The following is a 16,740-nucleotide window of genomic DNA, read 5'->3' as shown; positions in this document are numbered from 1 at the left end:
CCCTCTCTTGGTTCTGGGTCTGAGTTGAGGGCTGCAGAGCTCAGTGAGTTTTTGTAGTATATGTCTCTGTCCACCCTGTAGTGCTCTACAATCTCCAGCTCATGTAGCTATGTAAATCCTGGAAGGTTACCCTTGGCCTGAGCACTCTTCTCCTTCTCTGTCTAGGCCTATTGTCAGCAGCAGCAGCATTGCCTTCAGCATCTAGCACATACAGATGTGGCAGACCTGCAGCAGCCCCTAGCATTCTTTCAGTTAAAATTCCCAAGTCTGTACTGCAATGGTGCAGCGTATGGAGGGAAATCAGATTGTAGGGTGTATGCATACTGTATAGTGCTCTGCTGCAGGTGCTGCCTGTGTGATTGGCTACCTATTATCCAGTGCACCTGCCTAATATATCATTGACATAATTTAATTGCCCTAGTTTAAGTTAAGCAAGGATCAACACTAATTAATACAACACTGCCCTCTTAGACACTCTGAGCACTGCTTTGCACTGCCCAAACACTTCCCCAGTAGGTAAACACTGCTTAGCAGGCAGTGCACACACCCCAAACTTCCACAGTCAGCACAGCGGAGTGCTGCTCAAACATGGTGAAACACATGCCTTTTAGTTAAACAAAGCTTAGAAAACAGTTTACACCCCCTAGACTTGCACGCTCAGCATAGCAGCGAGCTGTGCAAACAGGAGTAGCTGTGTTCCGATCAACTCAGAAGTTAGTGGACACACCCTCTCCTGATGTCAGCTGCCTCTTCTGTGGACACCAACATGGTTCTCTGCCTACACGGAAGAGATCTGCAGACACGGTTACCTCATTATGCTAATCAGTAACTCCACCTTATTTGCATAGGGTTCTATGTTCACACCCTGGAATGGATACTACACACTTTCAAGCCCTGCCACGTTAGCAACAACATCAATGTACCATTATAAATACTGCATGCAGGGTCCTGTAATACATTTCTGTCTCATTATATTAATTTTGAGTTTTTCCAAATTTTTCTTTTAATTTTTTTTATATAAAAGGCATGTTTGGACATAGCAGCCCACCATGCAAACATGCCCAGATTATTAAAAAAATATATTTTTCTATGTACACTATGGACACTGATATGGGGGCTGCAGGGCTGCCTATCTGGTTGCTGGATCTCTCTACCTGCCTCATTTACATGAGATTCACCTGCTTATGAGGTGATTTGGATGCCACGGAAGTTTGTGTTGGCACGCATGGCCGCTGAGCTTTGCTTACTAGATTTAAAAATGTCTGTGCCTGTGTTAGCGCAGCACGATGCCTACACGGAAAAAAAAAAAAAAACGTGTAGGCTTTATTACATTCCCCCCATTATTTTACTTGAGCAGTATGACAAATCAAAAGTGAACATGTTTTCACATTAAGCTTCTTCAGTTTAACATCACTTCAAGGTAGCTCCATGTTATATAATATTTATCAAATCACACAATTAATGACATAATTATTCAAAAATAATTTAAAAATATACTACTCATCCATATTAAACCAGATAAAACATACAAATATTTTTAATGTTTCAAATGAGCTTTCTTTTAGAAGAAGCTTCATTGGAACATGATCATTTAACCCAAGATATTTATATGCTTTTACGGTAATATCCATCTTGCTTACACAATTTCTGTGTGATTTCTTTGATCACCACTCCTTATATTTGGCCTTCTTAATTTTAAAACTTGAAATTTAAACTTAATGTGTAATCCCTTTCTCAATTGCATGCCTGCCTGCTTAAGAAGCTCTGCCTGTAGGGTGGGCAGGTAAATGTAGGCATGCCTGCATTACTGAACTTGTGAAACCACTAGCCAATGAGGAAATTAAATCCATTTTTGAAATCAGGACATCTTAAGCCATCCTTACAGTAGTTTAAGGAGACAGCTTGTACTATACCTTGACATGTGTGTGCATAGTCCCTGCTCTCCCCCCACCTTTCCAAAGCTCCATTACAGCTTCACCTATATTTGGAACTCTGTACTGCAAGCAGTCTGACTTCTCACTAGGCACTGCTTGCAGTACCTAGTTCCACATACTGGTGGAACTTCTGTATTGCAGGGACTCTGACTTAGTACAATGTACTTATCTAATAATTTAGCCTTGCACAATGTCGAGCTTTAACAATGTACAACACTTAATTATTCTGGCAAGGTAGGTCCAATTCCCCTTTTGATAGGCATAGGGCTCTGGCAGTTCCCATTAATATATGCGAAATTGGGACTGCTGGAGCCCTACCTTTTGGACTCGAGGCATGACATAGCTGCAAAGCATGGCATGTTATTCCACTTCTATGTCCAGAAAGAAGCACAACCAGTCAGTTAGTTAATTAGATAAGACTTCAATAATAATAATTAAATGAAGTTATATTTAAGTAAATGGTAACAAAAGCACACAAGAAGAGGATAACAGCCCCAATAAAATGTACAGTGATTAGCATACATTAATAATGTGGATACAACGCTGTAATAGTTGTCTGTCATGGGACTTTCACTTTAGGAAGAAAACTAGGGTATGTGAATCATCGTAATGACAGAACTACAGTAAAGTATATTCAGTGACTTTATAGAACCTGTCTAGCCTTTTGGGAACAGGAGGTTGAGAGTCAGGGTTTTTGGATGTTGCAAGAAAGGCATCTTGAAAAGATAGAAACATAGACAGGATGGTTGAGGGGGCAGGAGAGTCTATTTGTAAGAGGTCATTGTATCTATTTTGTACTTCCGAAACCTATGAGCTTTCCTCACTTGAAAAATTCCCTCATTCTGGAGGTATATTCCTCAAATGTAATATCCTCTTCAGGAGAGTCTCCACCGTTGGAATCAACTTCAAGCTGGGGATAACCCAGAGAAGAGTCAATTTGAGTGGAGTAGGCCAGAGACTCATCTGAAGATGAATCCTCTTCTTCACAGACCTCTTGTTCAACAGCAGTACTCCTGGGTGGAGGGGGAGACAGGAGATGCTAGAGTTTGCAAATTGGAAGTCCTTAGCCAGAAAGGCATTCAAGATTCCTTGACAGAAAGCTTTCCAGTCTGGGGATGGATCCTGAGTGGGAGACACATTTTTGTTTGGGTTTCATTTTGAGTGGAAGGCCTGCCCTAGGCTGGGAGGGATGGGACAATGCAGACATAAGTTCTGGCCCCAGCATCAGCAAAACCTCAATAGAAAAGGCAGGAGAGATATTGTGAGGAACATCCAATGGAGTGAGCTGTGGTTCCCCCTTATTGGCCCCAGCATCAGCAAAACCTCAATAGAAAAGGCAGGAGAGATATTGTGAGGAACATCCAATGGAGTGAGCTGTGGTTCCCCCTTATCGTCCATAGCAGACGTCTGTGATGCCTCTGTGGACATGGTGAAGGATAGATGGGGAAGGATATTAGTGGCTTCTAAATCAGTACCTACAGAAGGACGACGACCAGGCACGGTACATAGCTCCGGGCCTTAACGGCCTGGAGATGGATGTTCAGGATCAGAGGCACAGTCTTAACTTTTTCATCGGGGGCTCACCTAATGGACGTGAAGTACTTTCCATACGAGTGCTAGTCACTTTAGTCTCTGGTTCTCAAGATATATATTAAGGGAAGACAGATGACTGCGGAGTGTTTTAGGAAAAAACTCCTGACAAACGGCACATGCCTTGTAGTCGTGACTGGAAAACAGACAGAAAAGACACTGGTTGTGGTTGCCTGTGTGTGGAATCTGTATTTCACAGTGGCACTTGTCCTTCTTGGATGACATTAACCTCTAACAAGCATGCAGTAGCAAAAGCACAAATAAAAGTTTTCCCCAATGGGGCACTTATCTGAATGTAGAATAACTTTGGCAATCAGATGAATGGTAGAAGTTCTCGTTCAGACTGGTGACAGAGAAGTTCCGAGGATGGTACATGCAGATGTCACTTTTATGGTTGCCAGCTGTTTCTAACAGTAGTTTAAGTCTTTGGTATGCTGGCCTGGTATACTGGCCGCATGTTCGGGTCACCTATGCGGGGAATCCCTCATCTTATGATTACTGCATCATGGGAACAGAAGGACATCTATGGCTTGTACTTTGACTGGATTAGTCCGGTTACTTTTTGTTTGAATATAAATGCATTTAGTTATTTACTGATTTACTCTGCTACAGTCTGCATCACTTTTTGTGTTGAAGCTTGCTCCAGATTACAGAAAATATGAAACCCACTACAAGCTTTTTGTCCTGCCAGCTCTTCAATGACAGTAAATACAAACTTAAGTGTATTAAAGTTAATAAATATGGTTCCAGTGAAGCAACCAAAGTAAGGATTATTTAAAAACTGAAAAACACACTTTAGACAATGACAACATAATTACCGTGAAAAGAAATGATAAAAAAAAACATCTTTGCACATGATCTTTAAGTAAGGGGATTTAGGAAGTGAAGTTGGTGATAACTCTCCCACACAATTACAATATCTGTATCTTTACACTGGGAACAACATATTGCATTTCAAGTGGATTACAGCACTGATTTTTTTCCACTGGCTCTCAGTAAATTTGGTGACGTTTGGGAATACTAATTATTTCAATTTTAATTTTATAACATGCCGCAGCACTTGGTTAAGTGTTAGTGAAAAGTGAGCCTCTTGAAAGTAGTCTACAGAAAAATTGTTTTGAAACTTCAAGAACCATCTTTTATTACTTCAGCATATCTGATGACTGTGAAAGTGTCAGTGCTGGCAGGTCACTAAGGAGTGCTGCATACACTGATAATGGGCCTATATATATATATATATATATATATATATATATATATATATATATATATATATATATATATATATATATAGAGAGAGAGAGAGAGAGAGACATGCAAGCATACATGCACACCTGCTATGGAAAATGTATATTTAAGACTTCTTAGCAAATTGATTTATTTTAAATACATGCAGTTGCATAAACTGATTCAATGCTACTGTTTTTAACATCTTAGACTTAGAATGTACTCTGTGATGTCTTTCACATTAATGCAGTTATTTCTCAAGTAATAGATATTAGTGCCATTTTGACAAGCATTTGGCAATTTACAAAATCTTTATATACAGGAAGTCATTTCTTCTCTTCGGCATATTTGTCATGTAGCTCTCCAACATCTTCCTGGGACACTTTGATCCAGCCATCCTTCTTCATGTGGTACACTGAAAATGGAAATATAATCAAGAGCTTATTAGAAGTATACAGAGACAACATCGTGCCAAACGCATATCTGTATTCAGCGCTATGGCTTGTGCTGTGTTTTACGATAAACAAGCTGATGTAAACCAAGAAATTATATTGATATAAATAGATATCTACTTATGTGGCAAGAAACTGCTTGCAACTCCAGCAGTCATTGCTTAAGAACAAAGTGTATTACGACAAACTGCTTGATAAATCTGTAATGTGTGAAACGGCAAGGTTCTTTATTTTAACATTTCTTTGGAAAATCAGATTTGCCAGTCAAGTATGCTACATGTCAGAAATTACAGTTCACATGTGAATTAAAATAATTACAAAAGTTTCTCCAAAAACGTGAAAGCCCTAGTTCTAAGTAGAATGCATAAACAGAGCATGAAGACTAAGGGGCAAAAAAACTGGGAATCTCACAGTACAAAAAATATGCTTTTTAACATTAGGATGGGGTTCTGATAGTTTTAATAAACAGAACCACTGGCAATGGTTATGAAAAGAATTTCTTAAAATTCATAAACATGTCTTTCGTGACCACAGAAGGCCTACCGCAGATAAGCTGAGAGGCATGATGTGGCTCGAAAGCAACTATCACTTTATAAGTAGGAACTTCAAAGCCCACATACTAATTAACAAACCCACTCATGGAATGAAAGTACCAACAGGGAGAAAGCTGTGTTCATGACCACAGCTACCTTGAAAATCTGTAGCAAGCATACAGCATGCACACAAGTAAACATGTGCACAAGTGCAACTTAAGGAATGCCACAAGAATGGCTGGGAGCCACAATAAGGGATTCCCAGCAATGTTTCTATGACATTTTATTCATTGAAATGAGGAGGAAATAGGAGTATAGGGAAAGTCAGAAAGGGGAAGTGCAAGCAGAGGAATATATAAATGGACACAGAAAGGTAAATTCTTGGGCAGGTGCCCATTTTTTGTAAAGGATAGATGGGGAAGGATATAAGGAGAAGGCAGGGGGAAGAAAGCAAGCAGAAGTAAAGAAGCAGGGGCATACAAACAACAAACACAAAGACCAACAGGGAGGTGCTGGCAGAAAGGTAAGGGAGTTTCATAATGCATACAGACAGAAAGAGGTCAAGCAGTGACAGAGAGAGATGTAAAACAAACAAGGCATGGAGATGACACAAAGAAGGGAAAGTACAGTTGTGTACACTTACCATAAATGTAGATGTTCGAGTGTATTCACTGTTGCAGTCATCGCATTTAGGTTATCCTGCCAGGGGTAGCCCTCAGTTGGACCAAATACCAGAGGTTTAATATTCTGTGTCGGTTGCTGTTGCTCCAAGACTGATGTCAGCTGTCAGTGGTATAAAAATAAGCATCCAATGCCATTACATCAGTTTTTCTTGCCCTGTCAGGAGCCCCCAATAGGGAGCTAGGTTATGGTGGAAGAACACCACCAGTAGAAAGTAAATACCAAAATTTCCTTGTAAGGAGAGAGAGAGAGAGAGAGAGAGAGAGAGACTAGGGGGATGGAGGGAGGGAAGCCAGGACTACAACAGTGAATACACTCTAACATCTACATTTATGGTAAGTGTACACAACTGTATTATGTTCTTTCTGTTTCACTGTTGCAGTCATCACATTTGGGATGATTTCCAAAGCTGAAGAAAAGGGTGGAGGCAGTCAAGAAGACTTTGGGGCTGGCTAGGATGCCCTGCAAGACTGCAGTGGCAAAGCCTACCCTGGATTTGGAGAAGATAGGCAGGTGGCAATGCTTGGTGAAGGTATGAACTGATGTCCTCTAGGATTGTCCCTGGTGGAGACCCCTCTGAGAAAAGCTGCAGAGGTCAAGGTTGCTCTGGTGAAATGTGTCCTAACCCCCTTTGGAGGTGGTTTCCCATGCTGTTTGTAGCAGAAATGGATGCAGTATGCTATCCATATGGAGACTGTTTGTTTGGATATGACCTTGCCCTCTGCTCCTGCAGTGAAGCTGACTAGCAATGAATCAGTTTTTCTAAAAATATATAGTCCTGTCCAGGTAGAATCTGAGCTGTGCACATCTAGAGAGTGCAGAATCCTTTCTCCCTTCTTTTGTGGGTTAGGGAAAAAGGTGGGCAAATGAATGGATTGGTTGAGAGCCACACTGGACACCACTTTAGGCATAAAGATTGGGTTAGTCCTGAGGGAGACCCTGTCAGCATGGAAAATTATGTAGGGTTTTACAGCCATAAGTGCTTGTAGCTCTGATAGTCTTTTAGCTGAAGTGATGGCCAGAAGCAAGGCTGTCTTCCAAGAGAGAAATTTTAACTCGGCTGAAGATGCAGGTTCAAAGAGGGGCAGGGTAAGTTTTTACAACACAAAGTTAAGGTCCCAAGCTGGGGTAAGAGCTCTTCTGGGTGGCCTTAAGTTGTTGGCCCATATTAGGAACTGTTTGATGAGAGGGTGTGAGAAGAGAGGTGGCTCTGTGCTGAAATGAGCAGAGATGGCTGAAGCATGAATTTTAATAGAAGAGAAAGATAGACCCCTGTGTAGTAGGTCTGCCAGGTAATCCAGGATGAGAGGGAGGGAGGGGGGAGGCCTGTGCCATTCCAGCTCCCTTAGCCTGGATCCAGGTGCAAAACCTTTTCCACTTGTCAGCATAGGATTTTCTAGTGCTGGGGGGTCTGGTCTCACATATAACATCTAGAACTTGTTTGCTTAGGCTGGCAGCTTGAGAAGAATTTAGGGAATAAGCCAGGCTGCCAGGCTGGGGGTCTGCAATTGGGGATACATGAATTCTCCATTCCTCTGGGTCAGGAGTGTTGGGATCTGAGGTAGGTGCCATGGTGGCAGGGGTGACAGGCTGAGCAGCAGTGGGTACCAGTGCTGCCATAGCCAGTCTGGGGCAATCAGGATTGCCCTCGGGTTTTCCTCCCTTATTTTGAGCAGTATCCCTGAATGAGTGGTAGAGGGGGAAATGCATAGACCGAGAGGTTTACCCACTGGAAGGATAGAGCATCCACCTTTTCAGGCCTTGCTGTGTGGTTCCCTGGTGCAGAATTTGCTGAGCTGATGATTGGAGTGGGAGGCAAAGAGGTTGACCTTTGGGGTGCCCCATTTCTGGGTTAAAAGGGTAAAGATTCTGTAGTCTAGCTGCCCCTCATGTGGGTCTAGCAGGTTTCTGCTAAAGTTGTCTGCCAGAGAGTTTAGAGAGCCTGGCAGGAATTGTGCTAGCATGGCTGAGGTTCATAGATTATAGGTTCATAGATTAGTACTACGCTAACTGCCCTTGCGAGCCATTTTAAGCCTAGCCAATTATCCCTTGTGAGACTCAAACCCTGCACCTTTTGTTTGTAAGGCAAACACCTTAACCATTAGGCCACCCTCCCTCCCTGTGTGCCAAAGGGTCAAGGCGAGCCTGCAGAGAGGATAAGAGTGAGTCCCTCCCTGCTTGTTTATATACCACAACACTATGGTGTTGTCTGTTTTTTTCAGTAGAGGCCCTGGGGAGAGTAGGGGCCTGAAAGCTGTCAGGGTGTGCTGAACAGCTAACATCTCTTTTTGGCGGCTGTGCAGATGTATTTGATTTGGGCTCCATTAGCCCTGAATGCACCTGCCATTCAGGTGAGCACCCCAGGCATAGTGTGATGTGTCTGTGGTGAGGGTCTGGCATGGGGTTGTGAAAAGGGAAGTCCCTTGTTGTGGTTGCATGCTGCTGCCCACCAAAGAAAATCTTTGGACAAGGTATCATTGGTCTAAGAGTTTCCAGGTCTTGAGAGTGCTGACACCAAAGGCTTTTTAGGTACCACTGTAGTTTTCCTCATATGCAGTCTGGCATATGGAATGAGTAGAATGCAAGAGGCCATGAACCCTAGAGCTTGCAGGATTTTCCTTGCGGATAACTGGGTTTTGGTGACTAGTTGAGAGAAGTAGTCGGTCAGGTAGGCTAGTTTTTCTGGAGTAAGGAATGCCATCTGGTATGCTGTGTCCAGGCTGGCTCCCAGGAATACAATTTTTTGTGTGGGGACTAGTTTTGATTTCTTTTTGTTGATAGTATACCCCAGGGAGGTCAGTAGATCCTTTACAAAGGTCAGGTGCTGTAGCAGCTTTTCCTGACTGTCTGCCTGAATCAGGCAGTCATCTAAGTATGGGTACATTTGAATATTTCTTTGTCTGCAAAAAGCAATGACAGCAGCCAGAGATTTTGTGAAAACTCTGGGAGCAGTAGATAAGCCAAAAGGTAGTGCAGAGAACTGAAAATGCATAGATCCTGCCCTGAAACGTACGTATTTCCTGCATGATTCCCTTACTGGGATGTGTAGGTAGGCCTCTTTTAGGTCTAGGGTGGCTAACCAAGCATCCCTGGAAAGCATAGGTAGAAGCTGCTGGAGGGTGAACATTTTGAATTTTGGTATCATCAGAAAGGTGTTTAGAATGGATAGATCTAGGATGGGGCGCCATGTGCCCTCTTTTCTGGGTACCAGGAAGAGCCTGGAGTAGAAACCTTGGTCAATCTGTTCTGCAGGAACATGCTCTATTGCCCTCATGGAGAGCAGGGAAAGGACTTGCTTTCTGGCCTCTGCCCACTGGTTTGGAGGAAGATCTGGGAACCCTTTTGGGGTTGGCAAAGTGAGGAAATACAATTTGCATCCCTGGGACTGTTGTCTGGTGGGTCTGCTTCCCCTGGGTCAGGTCTGGGCTGAGCTGCCCTGGAAGGGGCAGGAAAGGACCAGCACTTGGAGGGGCAATGCCTACTGAACCTCGGTGAATGGACCTGTAAGAAGTCTTTAACTGTCTGCATAGATTTAGCTTTTTCTTCAAGCTTTTTTAAGAACTCTTCTGTCTTGGTGCCAAATAATTGGCCTTGTTCAAGGGAGCTTCCAATTTGGATTTGACATGGTAAGCCAAGCATGCCTTCTAAGGACCGAACCAGTGACTGCTGCCCTGCAAAATGCTTCTAGGATGTCAAAACCACATTGTAAGGTGTGCTTAGTTACTTGCCTAGGAGAATGCATAAACCCTTGTAACTCTATTTTCTGCACAAGGTGGAAAAGAAGATATTTTTTGTTTGAGGAGTTCCATGGTATTTCAGCATGTGGAACTGAAAATGTAATGCTCTAATAGCAAGTGTAGCAGAGGTTTATACTTTTTTATCCTGTCTGTCTAATGCCCAGGAATCTCTATTTGAGGGGGTGGGATTCTTAGCTGAAGATGCTTTGATTCCTTTAGGTCCTTGAGAGATTACCTTGGGGTCAGCAGTAGGATTTTTAAAAAGAAATTTGAGAGAGTCAGGGACTCTATAATACCGGTCAGGTTTCCTGGGAGTAGGGGGGAGGGTGTCAGGATTCAGACTGGATTCCATAAAAACATAATCCACAATGTCCAGGACAGGAGGAATGGCCAGAGGTCTTTACTGTGGTAGATCTAAGAATTCCCTGAGTCTCTTTTTTGACTAAGGATAGTCCTGACATTCCCATTGGAAATGCTCCCTTAAAGTATGGAGGGTTTCCCAAAAGGAAAAGTCCTTGGGTGGAGAGGCTGGAAGGACGGATTCCTCTGCATAAGAATCCTCATTAGCAGAAAGTGGTTGCATATCTTCATATTCAGATGCATCAGTCATTGGACTCCAGTTCAGATAAAACTACTGGGGACACATTTCTTTTTATCATAGGTTGGTACTAGGCTATCGGCCCTAGGGCCTATACAAGCTGAGCCGGGTTGGTATACTGGGGACACATTTCTTTTTATCATAGGTTGGTACTAGGCTATCGGCCCTAGGGCCTATACAAGCTGAGCCGCGTTTATATCATATTATTGTATGATGTAAATAGCGAATGCTATTTCTTTCATCATACAGATATCAAAACAACAAAATATCGAACAAACGGAACAGCAAACAAAAAAACAAACACAAATTTATGTGGGGGACTTCGCCGCCCACAACCCCCATGTGGGGGGCTGTGCCCCCCATACCCACCCTACTTAAATATACCAACTCTGAGATCGCACCATAGTGGAGGAAATGGCAAACTCCCGAAGACGGCCCACCAAATTTTTTCCCTGGGAAAAATGATGTTCCGTGACTTCGCTATAGCCATAACAATTCCCTGGCAATTTCTTCCCACACTATTTACTTCCGTGGACTCCTGTCTAGCAGGGTGACTGACGTGATCTCTGGGGTGAATTTCCTTTCTCCCATCCAATCATCAAGGTTCATTTTGAAGAGAGACAAAGAGGCGCTCTGCATGACATGTATGGGCACTCTATTCGAGAGTCTGGGGAGTCTCTGGGTCAGGAACATATCCCTCCAGCATGTTTTGTTTATTGAGATGACAAGGTTTAGATCCCTGGAGCATGTGGCTCTGAGGGATTGGGATTTCATTAAGTGTAGCATGTCCAACAGCTCTGGGTTTGACATGGCCTTGTATGTTAAGCAGAGATTGCCTCTGAGTAGATGATATGTGACAGAGTATCGCTGGAGGTTTTTTTTAAGGCGGTCAGCATAGGGCATCTGCTTTAGGTCTGTGATTCTTTTAGTGAGGTATTTCTGCAGCCTTTCCAGTTGTTGCAGATGTCTTGAGAGGTACATACCAAATGAGGCGTTGTATTCTATAATGGGTCTAATGAGGGATGAGTACAGTGGGACAATGACCTCCTTTTTTCTGGATGAAAAGCCTTTAGTGATGAGGTGTGCCACATAGAAGGATTTCATGACTGTTGTGTTCTTTTGGAAGGGGTAGCCTGGCATCCCCTAATAAGCATTATAAGGTCTTCTGCCATTTTACGCATTTGAGACTGAGGCAAGGAAGCAGGTGCCTGAGCTTGAGCCATCGTTTTTTTGGGAGTGGTTTGTACCCTGGGCCTTAGAAATTCTCTAGTTTTCGAAAGAACTGAAGACACGAAAGAGGTCATCAGTCTGTGCTGAGTATTGGTAGTGCAAAGTACTTCCTTGGAAGCTGGTGCCTGCTCAATGGCTCCAGACCCATCCAAGGTAGAGACATCCACAAGATCCTTAGTCAAAGAAGAGTCTTGCGGCATACCGGACTCCGAAAGGGTCTAGGTAGTGGCCTGCAAATCCACAAAAGCAGGCATCAGGGGCTGCGAAAGCTCCTCACTGAGGACCGGAGAACTGATGGCTAGCTTAATGGAAGCGTCGTCGGCAGTTTTGGAACGGTGCAGTCTGTCAATGTCTTTATCCTTACGTCTTTTCAGACGATCAGTAGTCGGATGGCTTACCGAAGCCACATTGGAATTCGAGGACTGAGAGCGAAAATAACTAGCTACAATGAGGGCCTGACAACGTAAAGTTCTGGCATTGAACAAAGCACAAAAGTGGCAGAGGGGGACATCGTGGTCTGGGCCTAAACAGGTGATGCAGTAAGAATGGAAGTGTCAGTGTGGTATTTTCTTTCCACAAGTGAGACAATTGTTAACTTTTTCTGACATTGGTTAGAGCAAGAAAAAAGGATCCCCAATGGGGTACTTAGCTTTAGAAGACTTCAACTTAAATTCAGAAAAGAAAACTCAGGTAGTGGCCGACCGGCACTCATGCGAACTGCTTCTGCTTCAGGCTCCTCAGCAAGAAAGACTGATGTAATGGCATTGGCTGCCTGTTTTCAAAACATTGACGACCTGACGTCAGTCATGGAGTGACAGCAACTGATGCAGAAATACTACCCCTCTGGTATTTGGGCCGAATGAGGGCTACCCCTGGCAGGATAACCCAAATGTGATGACTGCACCAGTGAAATATGAAGAACACCTACTGTAATGCAGTTTTTTGTGCACCATGAGGCACTACAGTGTTAATTCATAAATGTCAGTGGTATGCCAGGTGGAAGTGGTACCAGCAAGGCATGGGGGTGGTATATTGGTCAGAATGATAAGATCCATACCTCCCTATCACACATGCTTCCTGGTCTATGGCAGTATCCACAACATGGGATTGTGTCAACAGCTATACATGTCAGTCACTGTGTGGCTAATGGGCATGATGTCTGTGCGGTTCAAGTACAGCATCTTCATGGAAATAAGGAATGTGAGTATTCACTGAATATCTACAGTGTGTATGTGGGTTAGTGGGTTAACAAAGCAGCATATTATATATAATGTATATATAGAGCTGCTTTAGTTCATCAAATTAACAGAACACAGAAATTTAAACAACAGAGATAAGAATGAATGTTTACAACAGCGAGAGTGCACAAGATCAGAACTCAGAACACTGAATAAGATATATATTTTGAATGCAGATTGCTGTAGAGTGATGATCGGGAAATCTACCCTTTTCCTCACTGTAGTGTGCTCTTGGGAGTAGGTATATATAATTTGCAAGTATGTATTTTTTTTACGTTTCTGCAGGGGGCAAGGCCGCCTGTGACCCCAAACCCCCTGCAAATTATATATACCAACTCCGAGATCGCACTACAGTGAGGAAAAGGGTAGATTTCCCAATCCTAACTGTACCACAATCTGCATTCTAAATATGGTGATGATGGCAGACAAATCACAGTACAGGCAGGGGGTCATGGTGTCAGTAGAAGACTTGGATAAGTCTGACGAACTGAAACTGAATAAAATATACTAATGTAATTAGTATGTGTACTTATTATACATTACCATTTTATAAAATAGTAGCATAATGGCCAGTAGATAAAGAACAGCAGCAGTAACTGGTGCTGATAATGTGTGATCTGAATGCACATACTGGGACAGACAGTACAGGAAATGAGGACTGCTTGGATCCATATGGGTTGGCAACAGGAATAAAGGAGACGCCATTCTAGAATTCTGTCTGGCAAATGGCTTGATGGTGGCCAACACATGGTTCAGCAAGAAGGTTTGTTACAGGACCCCATACAAGAATGGCCAACATGCACCTCAGGTAGACTTCATCCTAGTAAGGAAAGGTACTGGGGTAGAATCAGAGATTGTAAAGTCATCCCCAGTTCCCCAGTGAAGCACTTGGCCCACAGCGTAAACCACTGATGGCCACAATCATTCACAAGTAGTGGTCAGAGAAGGCTCTAAGTTCAACAGAGACTAGGCCGAAGAAATGGAAGTTAACTGGAGAGAAAGCACAAACGTTCAAGGAATTATCCAAGGCTCTAGAACCCAAGAAAGAAGAGGAAATAGGTGGAGCTGAAGAAGAATGTCTGCTCCTCCAAACAGCATGTGTGAGGTCAGGTCCATAGAACAGATATGCGGTTCAGCCAGTTATGCAAATAAGGTACAAAAAAAAGATGAAAGTAAAATGCAGAAGTCCAGTAAGTCATCAAAATAAAGGAGGAGTGCAGGAAAAAGTGGGAGGCAGAAAAGATGGAACAGAGTAAGAAGGAATACTGGCTGGTTAACAAAGAAACTAGGAATTGCAATAGCAAAGAGCAAGGTATCAGAGGCACTCTACCAGCTTCTGGAAAGTGACTTGATAGACAGCACAAAGAAACCTATCAGGTTACATGGCAAAGAGACAGAAAGATAAAGTAGATAACACCCTTCATAAGGGATGCCAGCAATAACCTGCTCACCAATTCACAGGGCATCAAAGGCAGATGGAAAGAGTACTTTCAGCAACTTCTGAATGAAGAAAACCCCTCAGAAGCTACACTGCCCCAGACACAGCTTACAGTGAAAGAAGAAGGGGAGAACACCCTAGAAGAAGTAAGAACAGCACTAAAGAAAATGAAGTTGGGGAAAACAGCTAGCTCAGATAAGGTCACAGCAGGTATGAGCAAGATGTTGGGAGAGATGGGGAAGAAATGGCTCTTGAGGGTATTCACAGTAGTATGGAAAGAAAAGCTTATCCCAGATGACTGGAGAATAAGGATATTAATGCCAGCGTACAAGAACAAAAGGGACATCCACAATTGTGGGAAAATACACCAAACCCACAGACATTGCCAACATCCTAGCTGACAGGTTCAGCGCAAACTCTGCCCCCCCCACCAAAAGGGCAAATATCTATCCCAGCAGAGTGCTGCCCCCCGGACATCTCAGATGCTCAGGTAAGAGCCACCCTCTCCAAAGCAAAAAACACAGCATCAGTGGGACCAGACAGTATCCCGGGCTGCATCCTACATGAACTCCAAGAAGAGCTAAACCCAAACATAAAACTACTGTTCAATCTCAGCCTTACTACAGGATATGTACCCAAAGAGTGGCATACAGCAACAGTGGTCCCTCTCCACAAAGGTGGTGCCTCAACGGATCCTGGAAAATATCACCCCATAAGCCTGACGAGCTTGGTCTGCAAAGCTATGGAAAGGATCATCATGGACCTCATAAATAAAGATATTGGGGACCTACAGACACTGGATCCTACCCAGTTCAGCTTTGTTAAGGGCAGATCCTGCCTCTTAAACCTGGTTGATTTCTTTGAAACAGTCACCAAGGCCATTGACGAGGGGAAGGTGGTCCACACAGCCTACCTGGACCTCGCAAAAGCCTTTGATACAATACCCCACTTGGGCATTATAGACGAGCTCACCAGCTTAAATATAAACCCCTATGTCACTAGATGGGTTGCAAACTGGCTCAAGGACAGAACCCACATGGTTAGAATTGCTGGAGCCATGTCAGACTCCAAACCAGTTACAAGTGGCGTCCCACAAGGCTCAGTCTTGGGACCTCTCTTGTTCGGTATATATTTCTCGGAGGTACAGGCCAACATGGAAGGACTGTGGCTGACCAAGTTCGCAGATGACTGCAAACTGGGCGCCATAATAGACTCTCCAGCCGACACAAGCATCCTCCAAAAGGGCCTCATAGAAACAGACAACTGGTGCCAGAGCCATGGCCTCAAGCTAAGCCAAAAAGTGCATAGTCATCCCCTTTGGCAAAAACAAAGTGCCCACAAATTACCACATAGGTGGTAATCCATTAAGTACAGAAGAAGTAATTAGGGACCTGGGGACCCAAGTTGATAGCAATCTCTCATTTGACAACCACGTGGCCAAAGTGGTTAGAAAAACATTTTATATAGCCCACCTAATCATGAAGGGATTCACATCTAGATCAGAGGAGGTCATCGTGCCTCTTTACTCATCCCTCATGAGGCCCATAATTGAGTACAATGCTCCTTTTGGGATGTACCTTACCAGACACCTGCAGCAACTGGAAAGACCCCAAAAGTACCTCACCAAGAGGATCAAGGGGCTCAAACAGATGCCGTATGCTGCCCGGTTAAAGAAACTCCAGCTCTACTCAGTGGCATACCGCCTGCTCAGAGGCGATCTGTGCCTGACGTATAAAGCCATGTCCAACCCGGAATTAATGGACATGCTGCACCTCAGAAAATCCAAATCCCATCGAGCTACGTGCTCGAGGGACTTAAACCTCAGCACTGAAATAAATAGGACATGCTGGAGGGACAGATTCATAACCCAGAGGCTCCCTTCACTCTGGAATAAAATCCAAGTCCAAGTTAGGCAGAGTCCCTCATTGACTCTCTTTAAGAGGAATCTTGATGAGTGGATGGGAGATCGTAGGTTTACCCGGGGTATCACTTCTGTGTCACTGTTAGACAGAGGCACAGTATACTAACATTGAAAAAGGGCATAGCAAAATTAATTTAAAATGGGTGGCGAAAGCCATACAC

The 16,740-nt window shown here is 43.6% G+C and overlaps 1 protein-coding gene across 1 annotated transcript in view; it reads right to left on the bottom strand.

The window, feature by feature from the left end:
* Positions 1–2,362: 2,362 nt before the first annotated feature.
* The window catches only part of LOC122811461 (proteasome subunit beta type-8-like), a 376,079-nt gene continuing 361,701 nt past the window's right edge, over positions 2,363–16,740 (bottom strand). The window contains exon 6 of the mRNA XM_044083316.1: positions 2,363–5,166. Within this exon, the coding sequence (XP_043939251.1) occupies positions 5,078–5,166 (89 nt within the window). The 3' untranslated portion in view covers positions 2,363–5,077. The remainder of the gene's footprint in view (positions 5,167–16,740) is intronic.

Source organism: Protopterus annectens, chromosome 9.part0 (assembly GCF_019279795.1).
Source record: "Protopterus annectens isolate FY-2018-M chromosome 9.part0, PAN1.0, whole genome shotgun sequence".
NCBI classification, from domain to species: domain Eukaryota; kingdom Metazoa; phylum Chordata; order Ceratodontiformes; family Protopteridae; genus Protopterus; species Protopterus annectens.
This window is presented reverse-complemented; position numbering and strand designations above follow the sequence as displayed.